The sequence below is a fragment of the Monodelphis domestica genome, chromosome 1, assembly GCF_027887165.1.
Source record: "Monodelphis domestica isolate mMonDom1 chromosome 1, mMonDom1.pri, whole genome shotgun sequence".
Lineage (NCBI taxonomy): Eukaryota > Metazoa > Chordata > Mammalia > Didelphimorphia > Didelphidae > Monodelphis > Monodelphis domestica.
Genome location: NC_077227.1, coordinates 170,848,071 through 170,864,102, shown reverse-complemented (window position 1 = coordinate 170,864,102; position 16,032 = coordinate 170,848,071). Strand labels below are relative to the sequence as shown.

Here is a 16,032-nt window from a genome sequence, read left to right as displayed (position 1 = left end):
AAATTTATGTTTTTTATCATCATAAACCTAAAGCTTTCCTAGTAATCTGATGCATTTTATTTTCTGCACATAGAAACAAAACATTATTCTGAGAAGAAATCCACAGAATTCATTAGGCTCCCAAAGGGGTCCATAACACATAAAAGGCTAAGAACTCCATTAGAACCCTTGAATATAGATTATATAATATTAGAAGCATAGATATAAAAGTAGAATATAATCTATTATATAATCGTAAAAGATCATAAATTATATATTAGAATACATGCAATCTGTTCAATACACATTTTTATGCATCTACTCTGGGATGGGTGGTATGTCAGGTGCTAGGGAAACAAGAACAAAAACAGAATAGCCTTTGCCCTCAAAAAGATTACATCTCATTGATAGTAAAATGTAGAAGAGAAAAAATATATACACAGATAAATCAATTTTTTTAAAATGGGGATTGGGACTGAACCTGTAATTTCTTTGATATAGGGATTAAGAAACTCTACTAATGCAGACCAGAACCTTCTCTATAATTTATGGTCTTAGAAAGTTGCACAGCAGGGTGAAAAATGTCGCTTGGAGTACTACAAGGTTATTTTGTCCAGAATTACATAGCCAGTATGTATTCAGAGACAAGATTTGAACCCAGGTCTTGCTGTCTCTAAGGCTAGACATCTAAATATAAATTAATTTTGGAGGTGTGGAAAAAGCACTAACAACCTGGAGAGGGAAGAGGGAGGAATTTCAGCAAATACTCAAGCAGTAAGCAGTCACTGAGCTAAGTCTAGAAGGCAGCTAGGCCTTCTAAGAGGTGAGAAAAGAGAAGCCTTGCAGGCATAAGAAATAGCTAATGCAAAGGCATAAATGAGATCAAATATTAGGAACAAGGAAGAATATCTAGGCTGCTTTAGCTGAAATGTAGAAAGAAGGGTATACTCAGCCAACAAACTGGACTGTGGCATGGTCAGTCTTGGACCATCTCCACAATCTCTGATTTCATGGAATTGGAGCCAATTAATTTCAATGGCCTGTTGTTTTAAGACAACAAAATGACAAAGTTAGGAGAGATCAGAATAACACTTACCTGGTATATGACCCAGACTAAGTTATTTAACCTCTCTTAACTTCAGTTTCCTTATCTTTAAAATAGATATAATAATATTTATACTATCCACCTCTCAGGGTGATTGTGAAGAGAAGCATTCTATTAACCTCCAAGTTGTACAGAAATGTGAATTATTAATTAGTATTATTAACACAATCAGATAAACAAAATAAGAGACCTTCTTAGGACCATTACACAGAGAAACATACCAATAAATGAGGTCCCAGAGAAACGACAATATTCCTTATTTGACATTGGGAAGATCAGAAAATCAATAGAACATAGGCATGAATCACATGGATGAGACAGATACTGAATTAAGGCATTGGAAAGCTTAAAGGATACCAGACTATAGACAAATCCTAAATCTCTTTGACCTGAAGACAAAGGTATCAATTCTGTCCAGGTAGCCCTGGAGCAATAGGGTAAAAAACATGAAAAAAGAGAGTCTTCCTCTATAAGAAAACTGCTCTAAAAAAATAACAAAGATTTTTGCTTAGAGCCTCAGTCTTAAAACATTACCTTAAGTTCTAATCTTTCAACTTTACTGTACTATGCCAAATTTATAATAATCTCTTTAATTATAAAGACAACATATTACAATGGGGTGCATGTGTATGGGGAGGGTTCTCTCATTCCTGCAATGAGGTTATACATGATTGTCTTCCTTGATAAGCTAAAATCACAAAAAGGGATTACATAAAAAACACAACTTGCAAAAAAAAAGGTAAGATACAAATAATAAAGTGCTATAGGAGTTCAGAGGAGATAAATGTATCTTAAATGTCACCATTAGAGAAACTTAACTTCAGAATCCTGAGCAAAAACACTGAAGTTTCAAGAAGATTCACTGGAGCTGAGTAAGAAATGGAGAACATGGACAGTAAAGAGCAGTTTTAGTTTTTCCCTCCTCTGTTTTCAATGAACACACAGAAAGATTCATAAACAGTAGTAAACAGAGCTGTCCAGATCTCCTCTTCTCAGTCCTGCCCTGCCCAACCAGGGAACTCTAGGTGCCCATGTTTGCCATTCACTCATAAAGAAACTCCACCCCTCCAAAAAACTTACCACCTTCCCTTTTCCCTCCTCCCTCTTTTGGCAGAGCTCTTGGTAGAGGATCAAATCATTGTTTGCCAATGATTGATCAGTTCACAAAAAAAGTCTTTATTTTAATAAAAAGTAACAACACAGTTATCTCCATATTTTCTGGCCTTATAATCCTCTTCTGTATACATTATAAGTTTTCTGGATCACAAAACTCTGATGTTTGTTCTCGTTAAACCAAGAAATGCTTTCTAAGCAAATAATAAAATACAATACATGTAACAGCCTAGTCTCTGTATTCAGGTCATTTCACTGTTTATAAACTGAGGTTTCTGGCTCCTAAACATTGACTCTGGCTCTGAATTTCTAACCAAAAGCAGAATTCCTCTTGGTTCCAGTGCTATATTTTTACAGATGAATTTTGTTTTAGAAGGTACAAGTTTTAGAACACAGAGTTGCCTAGTATGCTAAAGAGCAAGAAGAGTGAGGAACCAATAGTCAGTTCAATAAACCTTTATTAAACTCCTATTGGTCAAATCACTATTATATATCTGGAAAAGATAAAATAAATTTAGATAGAAGAGTCATTGGCCTCATGAAACTAAAGTTTAATAAAGGAACATGTCATATAGAGAAGGAAAGGGGGAGTAGTGTAAGAACAAAGCAATTTTTCCTTCAGTGTTTAAAAGGAATTTTTCTCAAAATAATTTAGTAAGCGGAATAGGGAAAACTATTATCCCTGTTTTAAGAGAAGGAAACTGAAAACCAAATACATAAAAAGGTTTTGGGAGATGGAATTAGAGACCAAGTCTCCTAATTCCAAATATGATTTCCCCCATGTACCTGGCTATCTGCCCCAACAGTAATTTACTCTAATATTTATTATCTATTTCTTCTTTGTAGAGACCATTTTATTCACCATGAAAAGGATCTGAGAGTCCAGATGCTCAGAACAGCACAGCATGTGAAGAAAAAAATAATGGGAAGACCACTAAGCAGGCCATGAACCATCAATGAGCTTGGACCTCCATTTAAACACTATCTCCACCCTCCAACCACCCCCATCACCCCCCCCCCCCCATGTCAAACAGGGAAAGGAGAGATGTGACACTCTGGAACACATATGAATGAAACTTATTAGGAAGCTCAAAGAATGGCTTTGGCTTGAAAGATGTCTGCACAACTTCAAAGCCAAAGTCTGGGTAAACCTGGGTAAAGAATATGGGCGAAAGAAGGGCAGATCCCTGAGCCGCCTAAGGCCAAACTCTTAACAACTGGGCTGTAGGTACTATAAAGGAATAAAATGAAAAACAAAATAAAAAGTCAGAAGAAAGAAGTCTCAGGGCTTTTGTTCTTCCTCTCTGTCTCTGTCTCTCTCTATATATGATATATATGTATATCTATATAATATAATTTTTTTCTTTATAAACTCTTACCTTCCAGCTTGGAATCAGTACTATGTATTGGTTCCAAGACAGAAGAGTGGTAAGGACTAGGCAATGGGGGTTAAGTGACTTGCCCAGGATCACATAGGTAGGTAGTGTCTGAAGCTAGATTTGAACTCAGGCTGCCCTGTCTCTAGGCCTGGCTCTCAAACCACTGAACCACTCAGCTGCCCCCCTCACTATAATTTTAAACCCTTACCTTCTATCTTAAAATATAATGGTTCCAAGGCAGAAGGGTGGTAAGATCTAAGCAAACTGGGGTTAAGTGACCTGCCTAGAGTCACAAAGTTAGGAAGAGTCTGAGGTCAAATTTGAACCCAGGACCTCCTGTCTTCAGGCCTGGCTCTCCATCCACTGATCCATCTAGCTGTCCTCCTCTATATATTTCTTAAGTTCTCTCGAGGGCATGGCCTCTCCCCAGCATCTGCATTCATAGCCTAGGATAGATCTTGAGTTCTATCCTCTGGTCTCCCCTTATTGGTCAAGTCTCCCACTCAATCCGAGTCCTCTCAATCTGGTGTCCATCCCTTAGACTTCTGCCTTCTGTTCAGTCACAGACCTCCTTCCCTAAACGGATGTCATCTCTCAGAAGCTGCCCTGGGGAATGCAGAGCTCGCCAAATCAAGTTTTCCTCGAGAGTCAGCCCAGGAAAGCCCCAAGGTTGTAGCTTTAAGGGTGAAGCGGACCACCTCTGCCCACTCCCATTCCCCACACCGGTCAGACCTCCCGGGGTGGTCCTGACCCACTAACCACCATAATTCGCAAACCCTCAGGGAAAAAAAAATGTGCTTAGAAACGGACAAAATGCCCATCACCGCTTCTCCCATCTAGCGCACGATACCCCAGCCCCCACCCCTGGGCGGATCTCATCCAGAGCGGACCCGCTGCAGAGAGCTCTGCCTTGCTCTTTCTTACCCCTCTACAGCGTCCCGCTGTCCCCAAAGCAGCTGTAGGTCCTCGTTCAGTGCGCTCAGCGCCCACTCTGCTGCCTGCCCTTTTTTGGGTCCCCGGCGGGTATGTTCCGTCCAGCCCCACATCACTTCCCGTAAAGGAGCTGAGAGGTGGGGGCGGGTCCTCCTTTCTTTCCTACACCTCCCTCTTCCTCCTCACCCGCAGGGTACCTCCCTAGGAGGTCTTCTGCCCTTGTGGCCGTGTGAGAAGTTAGGTGGCTTCGGAGTCCTCCGATCTCTCTCTCCCAGGGAAAGAGGGACGGATGGAGCCCCCAGTCCGGCAGGGGCGGCCCCTGCACCTGCTGCCAGATGCCCCAGTGGGAAAGTGGGAGAGGCTGGAGAGGACCCCGCCTCCGTCGCTGAGTAAAGGCCACCTGGAACTCGGGGGCGGGAGCGTGGGGGGGGGGGGGGGTGCGACTTAAGAAAGAAGGGAACCCCGAGCTAGGGCTCCTGGGCTCTGCTGCTGATTTCACCCACAAAGGAGGTCCTTCCTGGCCTTGGCAGCACGGAGTAAATGATTTGAAGCTTCTTCCCGAAGGAACTGAAGATTTAGCTGGATTGAAGGAAAGGGTTAACGTTTAGTTGAGGAGAAAGAAGGGGAAGACAAATGAGGGTAATGTTTAGATGGGTAAGAGGAGGGAAGGGAATGAATATGTAATAATCCACTTCAGTCTCACAGTGGCATTTTGTTTAGTCATTCCTTATTAAACTTGCATGTGCCTTCCCAAGAGGCACTTTCTGGAGGGAAAAAAACAGATTCCGGGGGCATATATAGCCTTAGCCTTGGCTCTTTTGAGATACCAGCCCTTTTGGCATTTCACCTTCCATTGGGTGCTACGCCATGGTTTCTGTTCTGAAAACATGCATCCACCAAAGTAGATAGCTATAGCTATGCGCCCCCTCGAAGGCTTCATTGGTCTCTAACTTCTGACTGTAAAAATTGCTCATCTTTTTTTCCCTGCAGGAGAGCAATGACAATCACTCTGCCAGGAAAAGGAATCAAAATTAGAGAAGGAAATACAAAAGTCAGGAAGAGAAAGAAGAGTGCAAACCAGAGATTATACATGCAGTTCTTTCTGGTATGGACTAATTCTATTGAAAAGAAACTTAAAACTATGAAACAGGATGCATGGCCTAACTGAGATAAAACCAAATTCTAGACTGCTGAGCCTTTGCTGCCACCCAGCGACTCATTCTTGTCAGTTTTGTTTCTCTAAGCCTAAGGCCTATGATTATGGAAACAGCTAGATTTTAAGGTTCCCATCCAAACACATCCTGTGTGTTGTTCTCTCCTGGTACGGAGGTCAAACCAATAAGTGCTGTATTGCAGCTTGTAAAACAAGCCATTACTGAGAAAGCCCTTCACATGTACTTAAAAACATCTGGGAAGACTAAAGAATATCCCAGAGGACTATTTTTGTGAGAACCTCTTTTCTGCCCAAGCTGGTTTTCTCTCACAGAAACCTCCAAGGGACAAGGTGTGTATGGAAGGAGGGAAGAGTTCTATTTGATGTTTGGGAGGCAAATTAAGTAAACAGGCTGAGAAGTTGGGCAGGAAGCCAATCCTAAGGTAGTGACCAAGTAGTAGACCATCTACAAGTGCAAATCCAGAATCCAGAAAGCTCTCAGGGAACTTACTCAGCCTCCTAGGATTGTGTGGGTTCTGGTTAGAGACTCTCCCTACTCTTGACCGTTCATGATTTTTATCTTTATCTTTCCCCTCTGACCAGGCACTCTAATTCCCATCATGGGGCCCTGGGCTTCTGATGAGAGAACAATTCAACCTGGACCCAGTATGATGTTGCTCCCTAGCCACTTTCATACCATATCCCCTTGTGACTATCTTTCCACTGATAGCACTGAGAACCAATTTGAGACTATCATTCCTGGAAAGGTTATGTTAATCAGTTGCTTGATGACTCCATTCACCAACTCTGGGATTTCCCTAGACAAAATGGAAACAAAGGGGTAACTAAGTAGTATAGTAGTAAGAGTGCAAGACCTGGAATCAGTAAGAGTTGGGTTAAAATCTGCACTCAGACATTTCCTAGCTGTGTAACCTGGAGCAAAAATTGGGAAGCATGAAAAAGCAGAAACAGTAGCTGAGTGGTGACCTGATAGTCAAAGGAGAGGTTCCATTTGGAATGTTACTGGGAAAACAGTTGGAGGAAAAGTCAACTGCTGGCTGGACCCTAGTTATTGTTGTTGCCTTGTATCAGGGAAGGAAGGAGTTTTTTGTCTTTTAACCTTGGAGACAGAAAAGAGTGGTGGCCTGGTGACTTTGAAGGCAGAAGAAAGGACAATAGTCCAGATATCTCTCTGAATTGCTCTGTTGATGAAAGACATTTCTCTTAATTTGAACTGTATATTCACCATCCTCCAAAGACTCATTGTAGTATCAGGGAAATCCTCAATCCTCTTACCTCCATTCTCTATATTTTCCTGTCTTCCCCAAATAAACCCTTACTAAAGATAAAAGAAGATAAAGAATATTTCATTTGAAACATCATTAACTTACCCTGAGTGATTTAGAAGAAGAAAGGGGGAGGGAAGCTGAAGAGGCTGACGAGGGAGGAAACTGGAGGGTGGTGTAGAGGAGGGAAAGACAGAAGAATTAAGATAATTGCCTGATCTTTAGTTATCTATCAATAATCAAATATGTTTACTACAGTTACCTTGAGCAAGTCACTTATCCCTGAAATCCTAGCCCTTGCCACCAAAAGCACTGGAACTGATACAAGAGAGGATAAGTTTTTTTTAAGTGCTTAAACTTGGTAGAAGACTGAATCTAAACACTTAAGAACAAAAGATCAAGAATATCAAAAGAATGAACAAAGATATGTAAAGTAAGAAGGCCTAACAGTACTAGATTTTAAACTACATTATAAAGCAGTAATTATCAAAACTATATGGTCTAGACTAAGAAATAGAAAGGTAGATCAGTGGAACAGAACAATGGCAACAGATTATAGTGACCTTGTATTCCACAAAAGTATAGATCCAGGCTACTGGAAAAAGAAATCATTATTTGGTAAAAATTGCTGGGACAACTGGAAAGTAGTCTGGCAGAAAATAGGAATAGACAGATATCTTACACCATGTACAAAGATAAAATCAAAATGGATACAAAGACTAGGCCTAAAAGGAGATAAATATCATAAGCAAATCAGAATAGGGAAAAATTACCTGTCAGATGTATGGACAGGAGAGAAACTTATGAATAAATGGGATGGAAAGTATTGTGAGATGTAAAGTGGATAATGTTGAGTACATCAAATTGAAACGTTTTTGTAGAACTATAACAAATGCTGTCAAGATTAGAAAGAAAGCAGAAATTTTGGAAATTTTTAAATCTCTCAGATAGAGGTCTCATAACTAAAATGTATAAAGAACTTTGTCAGATTTATGGGAATAAGAGCCATCCCCCAAATGGGCAAAAGATGCCACAATTTTAGATGAAGAAATCAAAGCCATAGATAGGTATATGGAAAAAATGCTCTAAATCATTACTAATCAGGGAAATACAAACCCAAATCATTCTGAAACATTATCACACACCCAAATTGGCTAAAATTACAAGAGGGCAAAATGACAAATGTTGGAGGGAATGTGAAAGAGACACTGATATTTTGTTATTGGAACTGTGAACTGATCGTACCATTTTGAAGGATCCAGAGAAAAAAAAATGTGTATACCCTTAGACCCAGCTGGGTCTATTTCCTAAGGAGATTAGGGAAAAAGGAAAAGAACCCATATGTTCCAAAATATCTATAGTAGCTCTCTTTGTGGTAGCAAAGAACTAAAAAATTGAGAGGATGTCAAAGTCGAGGATGGCTAAACAAATCTTGGTATATGATTGTGATGGAATACTATTGCACCATAAGAAACAGTGGGCAAATTAATTTTTTTTTTAATTTGAACAAAACAACATGAGATAATGAAGAGTGAAAGAGTAGAACCAAGAAAACATTATATACAGCTAGATTTAAAATCTGAAAGATAATTTGTAAACGTTCACCTCCAGAGAATAAACTGAAACATGGAAACATGAAAGACATAATCTACATATACATATTTGTAAAAAATAAAAGAGAAAAGAGTTTGAGAACAAGAACCATGTGCCTCTCCTCCAGGTAACTTATACATACAGTAAATTGTTTAACTGAACTGAATCTTTAGGATTTGGCAAGCTATACTTATTACCACTATAAGTGGAAAAGTAAATACCATTAGCCTATTGAAAATAGAAGAGCAGGAAGTAATCTCTAAAACTGTCATCACTCATTTAGTATCAATATACTACTCTACATTGTTAATTACTGTCTAGGTTCATGAGTATTTGTATATCTGGATACCCCAACTACACTATAGGCTCCAGCAGGCAGGCAGGACTCTGGTAGTTTCCAGAAGTTCGGAAGTATTGTAAGGAATGAGGTGTCTTGTGCATCCAATTCCAAGCAAATGCTGGAGCTATGAATTAGGGACCTCCATCTATCCTCCCATCACTCCTCTAATCAGTTTTCTAGAATCAAAAGGAATCTTAGCAGTCATTTAGTTCAGCTTTGAATACCTTCTACATCAGTGGCATCAAACTTAAATGAAATGGGGTTACTCTACTGTAGTTTTCTTTATTTTGTTAAATATTTCAAGTTACATTTTAATCTACTTCAAGCCGCACTCTGAAGTTCGAGAGTGCATTGCACAGGCATTTGTTGACACCTCTGCTTAACCATATACCTAAAAAAGGCAAAGTTAACATGCAGTCCTAATTTGAATTCAACAAACAGCAAAGGACTCACTTTCTCACAGAGCAGCATAGTTTTCAGACAACTGTTAGCAAGTGTCCTAAAAATGTAGGTACCTCCCATATGCCTGAAACAAGTCTCTTGTATAAATGCCCATTCTGATCTTACACTTTCTTCTCTGAGAAACAACCTGAAAATTCTGAAATAAAATGAAAATGTTTAGCTATATCTAGTACATGTAGTGTGGATACATCTAATATTCAACCTCATGAAACCCTATCTGCTGCCCAATTCTCCCCCCACTCATTTCTGATCAATTCCATATCCTCTGTCCCCTAGACACTTGGTATTTAAGTACAAGTAGTACCTGAGTTACAGATCCCTGGTTTGCAATGTCTCTTTCATATGAACAACCATAGACTGCTCTATGAAATAGAATATCCATTCCAGGCACCAGGTAGCAAGTGGATAGTTACATGTTTTTAAGGATAGACTTGCCACTGCTGTCTAGGATAGTAGGGGATGGGCAGGGGTACAATCGCTGATGATCAGAGGGGACCTCCCCTCCATGGTGAGCCAGTAGATTGCTCTGCCCTAGTCTTATTATTCCAGAAAAGGAGAGGTTCTGGCCTAACCTCTAAACTTTTGTTGTTCTGTTGTTTCAGTCATGTCTGATTCTTCATGACCCCATTTGAAGTTTTCTTGACAGATATAGGAGTGGTTCTCTATTTCCTTTTCTAGCTAATTTTACAGACGAAGAAACCTCAGTTTAATTGACTTGCCCAAAGTCACATAGCTAGTTTCTCAGGACAGATTTGAACTCAGGTCTTCCAGACTCCAGGCCCAATACTCTATCTTCTGAACTATCTAGCTGCCCAAGCCTCTAAATGGAGTCCTATCAAAAAGATTGTAAATAATTGGCCTTGATGGTCTTCCCTCAATGGGAAAGGCAAGTGAGATTTAAAATCCCATGTAAATAGAAAAGGTAAAGCTCAGGAACCTAAGTCTTAGCTCTTTTAGTCAATTTTTAAAACAGGTTCTTAAATAGAATTTTGTAAGCTAGCCTGGAACTCTATTAACAATTATTATAATAGTCTAAATGAGAAAAAACCATTGTCAATCAACTACTGGGACACAACCCAAATTTGTCTAGTACTTTCTTTGTCTCAATATCATATTCCCATTTATCATCTCAATTTGATCCCAGCCTTTTTGATATCCAATGTTCTTTGCACCAAAGCATTGATGACTATTTTACTTTCATGAAAATTGTGAAGTGTTTTTATACAACTTGATGCTAACATCCATTTTGGCTTTAGCAGGAAACAGTGATTTTTTTCTGATAGTCACTCTAGGCAACAATCTAGAATTTGCAATAAGCTAGACTAAAAGAATATACTAATATTCTGTTGGCATAGTACAATTACTTAGGAATACAATGCTATGAGTTTCCTGCAGATATATTCTGATTATGAAATTAAAGTCAATGTCACTGCTATATTTACAGAAAAGAACTTCAAAATTGCTTCTTCCCTAGTGTGGTATGTTATGTAAAACCAATAACATATTGATGAAACAATCATTTGTGAAATCTCTATATATAGAACTCTGCTAATACAATCTGGAGTTATATTATATTAAAGCAATTTTTTCTACTTTACAATGAAATGGTATTATTGTTTACATTATAGATAACACCAGCAACTATTCAAATATGTCATTTTGCTACATTGTACTTGTAGTGTCAGAATTTGAAATTACAATGTTTGTTGACCAGCCACATCCTAGCATCTCTTTTTTGGTAATTATTATACATCTTACTATATATGCTAATCATGGGTAATTGAAATTAAATATTGCTAATTTACTAAATTCATTCAGCAGGGGAAACAATTAGTCTTTAAAAATACTATCTGTACCCTTGTTAATATAAGCTAATGAGTATACAAAATTTTTTTAAATGCTAAGCCTTGAAAATTGGTACTGGTTAGATAATAACAGTAACCATTTAAATAACCTTTAAAAAATTTTTTTAGAATTATAGCTTTCTTCTTTTCCTTATAATGCCAGCTGTATCACCTTTCCTATATACAAAGCCATGTTTTGAAACTAGCAGGTGTCCAACTATATATCTGCCAGTCAAATTCTCAGTACTCCTCCATTTTATTAGACTGAAGATGGAAAAGGTGGAAAATAAGGAGACTAGACTGAGAAGTTTCTGGTCAGTTGGTATGCATTTGAATCTTTTGAAGGTAAGTGTGGAGGCTTCTGCATCAGGCAGTTTCCCAGTTCATCTCCTCCCAAATCAGGGGTTCCCAATCTTTTCTCATGGACCTCTTCTCAAAAAAAAATATTTTTGAACACATAAGATATATATGATTTATAAGGAAACCAAGTCTATTGAAATGAAGATGTAATCTTTTTCTCATCAAGATTCAGAGATCTTCTGCCCCTGAAATTTGTAGACCCCTTGGGAGTCCATACTCAGGTTAAGAATTCTTGTCCTAATTCACTACTATAAACACCAATAATACTCATTTTTGTCAAATTCCCCAAAATTGCCACCATCAGCAAGTACCCATGCTACAAGTTCAGGGAAATTGGTGCCAAAAATGAAAATACAACATTATGTTATTGATTTGAGCAAAAGGAAAGTTCAAGGACAGTCATGATAATATGACAAATAAGAAAAAAGCATAAGAAAAATTCAAACATTGTTCAGAAGCACTTAAATCATTATCCTTGATTTAATCATGTTCAAAATAATAACAGGTGCAACTTCTCAATGACTTGGGCTTTCAGTACCTAGCACAATTCAAGTCCATCATTAACTTTTCTTCTCTTCTGATTCTTGAACAATTTGTGGCTTTTCCTTTAATAATTTCTGATCTCGGGAATACTGTTCAAAGATTGGTTGATAAATATATATTCCTCCAGCAACACCAAGGACACTTGCAAGAATTATTTGAGGAAAACTCAGTCTCCCAAACATCTTATTAACAAATGCAGCAGCACACAATAGATGTTTTCAAAAGTTATACATGCATATCCACAGAAATATCTTCTGGTCTGTTTACAAGGAAAGAAAATGGAAAATATTAATTTGATTCATCAGCCTTTAATACTTAATGTAGTCCTGAGAGAGAATGGTGCCATATCCCTCTATTAGTACTTAACATGGTATATGATTCAAAACAAGTTTGATAAATAAATTTCTCTCATAAAGCAGATTACATGATTTCACTTTGTCATCAAATGGGGGGGGGGGGGAGACCTCATTGATTTCCCTGTACTTACATCTTCAATATTTCCAATCAAGGAATTTCATTTTTCAATTTTTTTCTGGCTCTTTATTACCCACCAATGAAATTAAAATTCTTCTCCCTAGCTTTCAAAGCCCTTCACAATATGGTGCTACTGTACCTTTACTGATTTGTACTCCATACTCTGGCTAAACAGAATTAACTTGTGGTTCCTCGAATATGCCCTACAGTTCTCCACTTTCCTACTGCTGTGCCTCTGTTCATTGTTTCCAGTGCTTGGAATGTTAAATTCCTATTCATTCTTTAAAGCCTAACTAAATTATCAACTGTTCCATAAAACCTGTGAACCCTGATTCCCACTCTTAGTAACTTTTCTTCCTCATATAGCATTCTGTATCAAGGCAGTTACCCAGCGCACCTCCTCAGATCAGATTTTTAACCTTCTCAGAAAGTCTCCTTTTGAACTTCATATAGCATTTTGATTTGTATTCCTCTCATGTATTTAACATGTTTATCTGTTTGGTTTTTTTTCCCCACATACATTTCCTCCCCTCTAAAATAACTGTGCTGAACTGTGAGGATGTGGACCAGCATTTCTTTACAATCCATTCTCCACACATATCAAAATAATCTTTCCAAGGTAGAAGTCTACCTATGTTCACTTCTCCTCTGTAAAAACCTTCAGTGGCTACCCATTGCCTGTAGTATAAAATAGAAACTCATTGGCCTGGAATTTAAGATCTTTTACGATGAAAGTAACTGATATGGAATAAGAAAAATCTGTGTTCAAATACAACCTCTAGCACTTACTTCCTGTATGACCAGAGACTGATCAAGTTATTTTACCTCTCTAGGCCTCATTTGTAAAATGAGAATAATACTTGTAATGTTTACTTCAAAATATGAGGTTCAAATGAGGTAAAGCACATAACCAAAATAATATATATAAATGTCAGTTATTATCAGGTTTCGCTTGATTTCATACTACTCCTCTCAATAAACTGTTTCTGCCAAACTGGACTACTAGACATTTCCCAAATTTGAGATTTTTATCTCCAATCTCCATTCCCCATTCAACTCAGGTTGTCAGTTCTGCCTCTTAGAAATCTTGTTAATTCCCGTTGTTAAGATCTATTTGGCTTCTAATCTCTTTGTACGATGGATACTTATTTACATAGATTTGGTAACCTCTTCTTTTTTTAATAAGCTTCTCAAAGTCAGACTTCAAAAAAAAATTTTAGCCTTGAATTCCTGACACCTAACTCTAATGACCTTTATAGAGCAAATCATCTTGGTTGCAATGAATTCTCTAAATCCTGTATCTCCCCCAGCGTCTAGCAGTGCTCTACAATCAGTGCTTACTAAATGGGAGAACAAATGACTCAACTTGGATATGGTTGGGGTCTTAAGGCTTAGTAAGAACACTAAAAGTCCGGGGAAGCAAGAGGCTTTTGTGTACAATTCCACATATGATGACTTACAGGATTTATAAACTCCAGAACTGGAAGGTACCTTAAAGATAGTCTGTACTAGTATCACCGTTGTATATACTAAGACCCAGCGAGGGTAAGTGATCTGCCCAGAGTCACAAAGCTTGTAAATTGCAGGGCAGTCGTTAGTTTTCGGGTCCTCAGCCTCCACTTGCTCGAAACCAGAAGTCGGGCCCTTCCCAAGGCTCCAGCCCCGCCCTGACCCTGGGGTACAGATGAAGTTTAAAATATTTTAGGAAACTTCTCTAGCCGTCTTACACCTCGAAAAAAGCCTCCCAGCCAACTCGTGGCCAAGTGATTGTCACTTGCTTCCAAGACCTGACATCGAGGCCGCGACTTCCCCTCCGTCTCAACTGAAGGACAAAGAGGAAAACACAACAGGGATGGCCCATGGCCCCTCACCTCTGGGCACGAGGTCTGGCACTGAGACTAACCGCTCCTCGGGCAAAGCGCAGAGAACCTCTTAGGTTGGAGAATTGCACCCCGGCCCGGATTTAGGAAGACGAGATTAAAAAAAAAAAATCCTCCAATCCCAAGCATCCCTGCGCCCGCCAGCGACGGCGGCTCACAGAGGCCAAACAGAACGGAAGGGCGAAGCCACATGCTTCCTTACGCACTGTAATCGCGGAAGGCTAGAAGAGCGCGGAACGCTGGCCTCGGGTCCGCTCGAAAATGGAGCAGACTGGGGGAAGCCTCTTCTTCAAGAGGCGCCGCAGCGGCTCCCCCAAGACTGTAAAGCTGAGGAAGAGAAAATCTGTACTTTACAGCAATCCCCCGGAAGGACGCGCTGGGAACCGCTCTGGTGAGGGAAGGAGCAAGGCGATAAGCGAATCCAGGTTGGCGGGAGTAGGGCAATAGGACCCAGAGGGCCTGACCCGCTGCTCCCGCGCTCGCTCCTTTTAAAGTCCCTGCAATCCCTCCTACCCCTCTGCCAGTCCCCTTTCCCGCTTTTTAAATTATTATTAATTATATATAATAACTGCGGCTTATCGTACACTTTCAGGATGCCTGGAACATTCTTCCTACCCACCTCCGCCTCTCGGCTTCCTTGCCCCCTCCTGCAGAAAGTCTCTCTTGTTTCTCCCCCCACAGCTCCCTCACATTCCCTCTACACTCCGCTTGTTTATTGTTGTATCTGTTTTGTAAATGTACTATTGACTGGAAGCTACCGGACATTTGATAGTAGGGTGCCTGAAAGCCTTTGAATATTGGAATGGGAAGCTGTAATTCCACTGGAGCCCTCCAACTCCTACCTCCCGATTACTCTGATCCTGAAGGCCCAGGATACGAACTGGGAAAGAACCTTCCCCTGCTTCAAACTCTTCCCTTATTCCCACCCTCCTAGCCCTAAAGCCTTTCCACTATAGTAGCATCTATCATAGCTTAAGTACTGAGGAAAACACAGGATTAACCTGAATAGACAGTTCATAGGTTCAGAAAATTGGAGAAACGTAAGGGGTTCATAAACTTGGATGAGAAAAAAATACATCTTTAGTATAGTTTCCTTTGTAACGCTGGGTTTTATTTTATGCATTTAAAAGCATTTGGAGAAGGCAACCACCAAACTACTAAAGGTGACACAAAAAAGGTTAAGAGACCCAGGTCTAATGAATTCAACCTCCCTACTTTACAGTCAAGAATTTTGGAGAAGAGCAGGTTGTCTTGCCCAGGGTTACAGTTTTAAGGAAGAGTCAGAAATAGAATTCTAGTGTCTACCATCCAGAAAGGAAAAATCACTTTTTTGGGTTGAGAGAAAGGAGAGACAGCAGGATAGAACTTCTTTCCTTCCTCTCCAAATGCAGAGATCTAGATGAAAAAGTTAAGCCAAAAGGGGGGGGGGGGGCAGTTATAACAGATCATTGGCCTTCTCAGCCATACATAGGAACCTTAAGGAAACCAAGAGCAAATGTTGAACCTTTATACTTTACTAGGAAGTACTATATGCCTGAATTCACAAAAATAAAGAATATCTTCAGCTAGAAATGAAAGAGACTGGCAA

At 39.4% G+C, this 16,032-nt stretch overlaps 3 protein-coding genes across 5 annotated transcripts in view; 1 reads left to right on the top strand and 2 right to left on the bottom strand.

The window, feature by feature from the left end:
* RAB27A (RAB27A, member RAS oncogene family) overlaps nucleotides 1-4,873 on the bottom strand; it is a 101,449-nt gene extending 96,576 nt beyond the window's left edge. For both annotated transcript variants that reach the window (XM_007479716.3, XM_007479719.3), the window contains exon 1: nucleotides 4,501-4,873. The gene's annotated coding sequence lies outside the window, so the exon portion shown is untranslated. The remainder of the gene's footprint in view (nucleotides 1-4,500) is intronic.
* A 3,547-nt stretch (nucleotides 4,874-8,420) lies between these two features.
* Nucleotides 8,421-14,842, bottom strand: PIGBOS1 (PIGB opposite strand 1). 2 transcript variants are annotated; one of them, XM_056809960.1, is made up of 2 exons: nucleotides 14,436-14,842; nucleotides 8,421-12,349 (listed from the first exon to the last, which is right to left on the bottom strand). In XM_056809960.1, the coding sequence occupies exon 2, from the start codon at nucleotides 12,270-12,272 to the stop codon at nucleotides 12,108-12,110; it is 165 nt and encodes a 54-aa protein (XP_056665938.1). In that variant the 5' UTR covers nucleotides 12,273-12,349; nucleotides 14,436-14,842; the 3' UTR covers nucleotides 8,421-12,107. The 2 variants fall into 2 exon arrangements, with proteins under 2 accessions (XP_056665938.1, XP_056665939.1); XM_056809961.1 differs by lacking the exon at nucleotides 14,436-14,842 and adding an exon at nucleotides 14,025-14,392.
* PIGB (phosphatidylinositol glycan anchor biosynthesis class B) overlaps nucleotides 14,706-16,032 on the top strand; it is a 30,541-nt gene continuing 29,214 nt past the window's right edge. Inside the window, exon 1 of the mRNA XM_056815662.1 lies at nucleotides 14,706-14,879. Coding sequence (XP_056671640.1) covers nucleotides 14,706-14,879 — 174 coding nt within the window. The remainder of the gene's footprint in view (nucleotides 14,880-16,032) is intronic.